General features: G+C 42.6%; 1 protein-coding gene across 1 annotated transcript in view; it reads right to left on the reverse strand.

Annotated features, from left to right (window-relative positions):
- Positions 1-6556, reverse strand: part of grk6 (G protein-coupled receptor kinase 6) — a 73631-nt gene that overhangs the window by 23696 nt on the left and 43379 nt on the right. The window contains exon 5 of the mRNA XM_053331194.1: positions 5143-5243. Within this exon, the coding sequence (XP_053187169.1) occupies positions 5143-5243 (101 nt within the window). The remainder of the gene's footprint in view (positions 1-5142; positions 5244-6556) is intronic.

The following is a 6556-nucleotide window of genomic DNA, read 5'->3' on the forward strand; positions in this document are numbered from 1 at the left end:
GGTCATTAAAACTGAATAACCAAATAATTGTTCACGGTTCATTGTTGTTTTTTTTCAAGAGTTGAGCTGTGTAGTCTAGTATTAAAGTAGCTGTATGTAACAAATATATTCCAAGTAATCATAAAATTGCCCTAAATATCACCAGACATTAAGGAATCATGTTAATTTCAAACACTGATATCACTGACAGTAGTAGTCCAGCCAGAATATTCACATTTGAAAAGCTCAGTTGCAGCCCTCAAGTAATGTTTATGTTGTCATTCTGTGTTTTGGCCTGATGCTCCACCCACCACCTAGCTACCAATCACGAAGTCAGTAGTGTTTCAGCATCCAGGTTGCCAGGTGCCACTGAGCTGCAGCTAGGAACACTGCAGATAATGTCTGATGTTACAAAACCAAAAAAAAAAAATTATGACTCAAATACGTTGTGACAATTTGAGAAACAAAACAAGGGTACGTATAGGAGATGCCTTTGAAACATGGAGACGGTTACAGCGTCATACAGCACTCAGCTGCACCCGCTGATACGGAGGAGGGTATGCAGGATCACGTCCAACAACTGGCAACCCGCGTGAAGTAGACTCTGGCAGGGAGGGGGCGAGGAGTAACAGCTCTCTCCAGTGTTTTGAACGTGGGCCACAGTACCATTTCTAAACACTTGGTGTCAGAGTTACATACCTCAACTTTAAGGGTTCATTAACAGCTACTGGAGAGCAGTTCTCACTTTCAGCCACTAGGAGGAGATCTAAGCTTCTGTAAAGCACCTCCACGCTGCGTTGAAGTAGAACACAGAGTGAATCTTTATTGCTGACCTCGGCTACTTTGACTCGGTAGTAAGTTAGCCTGCTAGCTAGCTGACTGGAGGGAACATGATGCAGACAAAGCCACACAAAAGTATTAAGGGTTCATTAACAGCTATTGGAGAGCAGTTCTCACTTTCAGCCACTAGGAGGAGCTCTAAGCTTCTGTAAATCTCCTCCACCTTGTGTAGAAGTAGACGCAGAGTGAAGTTAGCCTGCTAGCTAGTAAGTTAGCCTACTAGCTAGCCGACTGGAGGGAACATGACGCAGACGAAGCCACACAGAAGTCCAGCGTGGTTTAAAATAACTTCCAGTAAGTAAAGGATAATGTTGTCAGGTGTGAAATATGTGGAGCAGAGTTGAGCTATCGCGGTTTCACACGGACAAAAAGCTGCTGTCTGCTGTGACGGTTACCGAGGGAGACGGACCTGACGCTAATCACCAAGCCAGTACGTCAACGTTTATAACGGCTCCTCGAAAGTGTGATAAAAGTCTCTCTAACGTCTCTCATTGCTAACATGATTGTAAAGGATAAATGCTCAGCGTTGTTTATGACGGTAGGAAAAATAATCCACGCTGTTATATTTTTAAGGGTCTGTAAGCCGGTAAGATTTGTTCTTTTAATTAATGTGTTTGTGTAAAGAAATGAAGGCGGATTATCATTTTAATTAATACAAGTTTGTGCAGTTACAGCTTGTTGTCTGTGATGAATACTGAAAGTTATTTCTAGACTTGTTATCTATCTATCTCTTAATGTTGGCACGCAACGGATATTCAGTTATTAGTCAGTTCTACCCGCCATGAATGAATGGGCTCACACACGAGGATCTTTAGGGAGTGAAAATAATTATGTTTTAACCTTTGTGTCGCCTGTCTGTTTTGACTGTTCCTTCCTTCTTTCCTCCCTTCCTTCTTTCCTCCCTTCCTTTCCTTTCCTTCCTTCTTTCCTCCCTTCCTTCCTTCCTCCCTCCCTCCCTCCTTCTCTCTTTCTTTCCTCCCCCCTACCTTCCTCCCTTCCTTCTTTCCTCTGTCCTTCTTTACTTCCTTTCTTCCTTTTTCCTTCTTTCCTCCCTTCCTTCCTTCCTCCCTCCCTCCCTCCTTCTCTCTTTCTTTCCTCCCCCCTACCTTCCTCCCTTCCTTCTTTCCTCTGTCCTTCTTTACTTCCTTTCTTCCTTTTTCCTTCTTTCCTCCCTTCCTTCCTTCCTCCCTCTCTCTTTCTTTCCTCCCCCCTACCTTCCTCCCTTCCTTCTTTCCTCTGTCCTTCTTTCCTTCCTTCCGTCCTTCCTTTTTCCTCCCTTCCTCCTTCACTCTTTCTTTCCTGCTCCCTTCCTTCCTTTCTTCCTTCCGTCCTCCCTTCCTTCCTTTTTCCTTCGTTGCTTCCTTCCCTCCCTCCCTCCTACCTTCCTTCCTTCCTCCCTCCCTTCCTCCCTTCCTCTTTTCCTTTCTCCCTCCTTCCTTGTTATCTGTCTATCTCTCGTTAATGTCGGCATGCAGTGGATATTCGGTTATTAGTCAGTGATACCCACCATGAATAAATGGGCTCATGCAAAATTTCTAGTTAGAACTGAAATGAGAAAATGAGAAATTAGACCTTTGAACTCAAACTAGAAGGAGTTAAAGCAATTTAATGGTCTTTATTTCCAATTTTACAATAAGATCACTAAAGAACACCATCAGACTTATCCTCTGTCTTCTTATTCGCCCGATAACGAGACACAAGCTGCCAGTTAGTAGAGTTCAGGGGTTGCTGAGTTCATATAGTGAAGTGTAGTAAATTAGTCATTTCTTGATGTGGCTTTGAAACAAAACTGGCCTCTGTGCTGCTGCTGCTTCACTCCTACGCAACATGCAAGAACAGAGCCGAGCGAGCGAGAGGATGTTACTCAATGTGTGAGTGTCGTTGGACCCAGAAACTCTTCCTCATCATCAGAAACAAGAAGAACAAGAACAATGTCTGACGTTTATTGACAACAGTCATTTCTCTCTCTTGTGTAATTATCTATTAATTTCTATTAATCATGATGCACCTCTCTTCTTCTTCTTACTACTCGTCTTAATCCTGATTACACAATGACAAGTTTCACATCCAGTGTTACAAAAGTGAAACCTAATGACATCTGTGATAAACTGTTTTTCTTCATCTGTTGTAATAGTATTTTGACCTTTTATATATATATTTTTTTGAGCCAGGAGTGACCATGATTGGTTGAGAGGTTGGAGCTGATCCTAAAGCCAGCTGCTAGTTTGGTTATTGTACTTTAGAGGAAAAACTGAATAAGATTTTTTGGGGACGTTTTTGACTTTTTTACTATTGTTCTGAGCTTACCACACAAGTGAAGCATCAAATGACCACAGACACCATACAGGAAAATATAATGTGATATATATAATGAATGTTAAGACGCTCTCTGTGACCACTGATGGACGGACATCAACAGTCATATTTTGTAGCGCTGGGTACAAAAAGGATAAATTGCAGGTATCGTTTATCGCTAGACGTTTCGATACTACTTGGTATTTATTTATTTCGGTCGATACCTTAAAAGGTATTAGATGCGTTTCCACTGCAGGAACTTGGGGGTAATTTTACGGGGCCAGCCCCGTTGGTGTGTGTCTCCGCTGCAGGAACCTCCCCCACAGGGCCACTTTTACGGGGGCCAACAGAGTACCTACTCCAGGGTCGGTACTCTGTTCGGCCCTGAAAAGCTGCTGGGTGGGGCTTGAAGTTAACCCGGCGTTGATTGGCTAAACCTAGAGCAGCTCTGACGCCATCAGAAAGCACCAAAACAACCGTCATTTTGATACCGAAGTACTAGATATCGCTGGCCATACATGTTGACAGTCACAGTATAAACAGTCAAATTAATTCCAACAAATTATTGTTAGTATGAATTTGTTCAAACTTGGTTGTGACCCCAGTTATTTTTCGATTCACTACCCAGCTCTAGTGACGACTACGCGTGTCTGTGACGACTTCAGATTCGTCAGCAAATAGTCCGATATGTCAAAGTCAACACCAGTGACTCAGCAAGTGAAGTCACAGTCACACCGTGACTTCACTTGGACTAGGGCCTTGTGACATGAAAGACTGGGGACCCTGCCAGACCCCCCCCCACACACACTCACCGGAGACAGAGCAGACATTCAGGTCAGTGCTCTGTCACATTTCTGCAGGGCCAGCAGCGTTTTAAATGCACGACTGTAGCTGCACGACAGGATTTGGTTTAACGTGTTCGGAGAATTGAAACCGCACAGAACGAGGGATGATGGTGGTGATATTTTGGGAGGAGAGCGAACACTGACACCCTTTGTGTGAAGGGATGTTTTAAGTCGTGGGAAATTGATAGAATCTGTTTTATTTGCACAAATAAAGTCAGTCAATTTAATCAGTTATGATTTTTCTACATCTTGGGCCGTTTCCTGAATCTGCTGCAGAGTATTGACCTAACATGCATCACATGATCAAGCTTTTACAGTCTGGACTCAGTGACGTTTTAAAGCTGAAGTTCAGTCTGGTTTCATTTGGTCCAAACTTAGAAAACGTCACACCTCTTAATTATAAATGAACCAAGAAGTCACATGGTCTTCCTCAGCACTTCATGAACCAATAGAGGGATAAAAAAAACTTCTCTGGTGTCACGAACAGCTCAAGAAAAAAAAAAATCGGTCTAAAAATACGGGAGAAACCCGGGAAAATGGAAATACGCATGCACAGCTTTTTGCAGACTATTTCTAAAGTTTGGCCCCAAAATCGTAATCACGATCAAATTTTGGAAAGGGATGACAGAAGGAAGGAAGAAAGAGAGAAGGAGGGAGGAAAGACAGACGGAAGGAAGGAAGGAAGGAAGGGAGGGAGGAAGGAAGGAAGGAAGGAAGAGAGAAGGAGGGAGGAAGGACAGACGGAAGGAAGGAAGGAAGGGAGGGAGGGAGGAAGGAAGGAAGGAAGGAAGAGAGAAGGAGGGAGGAAGGACAGACGGAAGGAAGGAAGAGAGAAGGAGGGAGGAAGAGAGAAGGAGGGAGGAAGGACAGACGGAAGGAAGGAAGAGAGAAGGAGGGAGGAAGGACAGACGAAAGGAAGGAAGGAAGGAAGGAAGGAAGGGAGGGTGGGAGGAAGGAAGGAAGAGAGAAGGAGGGAGGAAGGACAGACGGAAGGAAGGAAGAGAGAAGGAGGGAGGAAGGACAGACGGAAGGAAGGAAGGAAGGAAGGAAGGGAGGGAGGGAGGAGGGAAGGAGGGAAGGAAGGAAGGAAGGAAAGAAAGAAGGAACAGTCAAAACAGACGGGGTCGATTTGACCCGGGAGGACGACAGGAAGGTTAAACTGCTGGGAGCTCTGCTTTCTTACTTGGTACAGTCCTTGAAGATCTCTTTGCAGGCCTCCAGCTCCAACCTCTCAGCGCACGGAGCCATCATACCTGGCTCCACTTCTGGCACATGGTCCTCTGACTTCATCACAAAAATTAAAAAAAAACATAAAAACATTTAGTCCAGGTGCAGCCAACAGTGAGTCAACCCTGACAGTAAACTCAGAGGAGAGGCAGGAAGACATAGCTGATGGATGATTACTCGCTAACACCTCTGCATGTTCAGACTTGTGTGTGTGTGTGTTTGGGTAGATTCAAAGGTGAAAGTTTCCACATCAACCTGCCTGAGGTGTGAAAAACAAACACGCTAAATTAACACTTTTAAATCATAACAATGTAAAACAATACGAATCTTTCTGTGGAAAAAAAAAAAGAAAGATCAGATTTCTACTTTAGATTTGCTTCTTGCTAAGTGGTGATGAACCAGGACTGTTTTGAATTACTTGGTGGTGCGTTCAGGGACACTCTGGAATATATAATACTAGTTGTCTGCTGACTAGCATTGTCCCCATTAAACCTCACACACAGCTGACCTGGACTAATTCACACTTGTTTAATATACATGACTGTGGCATATCAATATTTTAGGTATAATACTACTTCAGTTTAAAACATGCACTATATATTTATTTTTTACTTTAAAACCTGTCTGTAATATCAATATCATTCAACACCAATATTACTCTTGTACATATATATTTTTTTACTATAGTTTTTACTACTACTGTCTTTTTATTGTTTGTGTACTTATTTATTATTACACCATCACCAGAAACAAAATTAAGGGTTTCATGCCAAAGCTTAGAATAAGATTAAAGCTTAAAATATTTATAATCAGTTTCCTTCTCCATTAGTTTGTCAACACTGTCAATTGTCTGTCAACACCATAAGATGAATGTTTTTACATTAAAATTAAATTAAATAAAAATGTTACTTTTGTTCATTTTATTGTGTTATATATACATTAAACCACTAGTTGACCTACCTACTATTTGCATAGGAACACTGATTATATATGTTTAATATTAAAATGGAATATACATATATAATATATATATATATATAAAAGGAAGGAAGGAAAGAAACAAAAGAAGACAAGATGGAAAGATGGAAGGAAGGAAGGGAAGAAGGGTAGATGGAAGGCAGGAAAAGAAGACAGGATGGAAAGATGGAAAGAAAGAAGGGAAGATGGAAGGAAGGAAGGAAGGAAGGAAAAGAAGACAGGGGTGAAGGGAGGAAGAAAGGTAGGAAGGAAAAGAAGACAGGGGTGAAGGGAGGAAGAAAGGTAGGAAGGACAGACGGAAGGAAGGAAAAGAGGAAGAAGGAAACTAGGCTGGATTGGACCTCTCGGCGGGCCGGTTCTGGCCCACGGGCCACGTGTTTGACACCCCTGAT

Source organism: Scomber japonicus, chromosome 13 (assembly GCF_027409825.1).
Source record: "Scomber japonicus isolate fScoJap1 chromosome 13, fScoJap1.pri, whole genome shotgun sequence".
In the NCBI taxonomy this organism is placed as follows: Eukaryota; Metazoa; Chordata; class Actinopteri; order Scombriformes; family Scombridae; genus Scomber; species Scomber japonicus.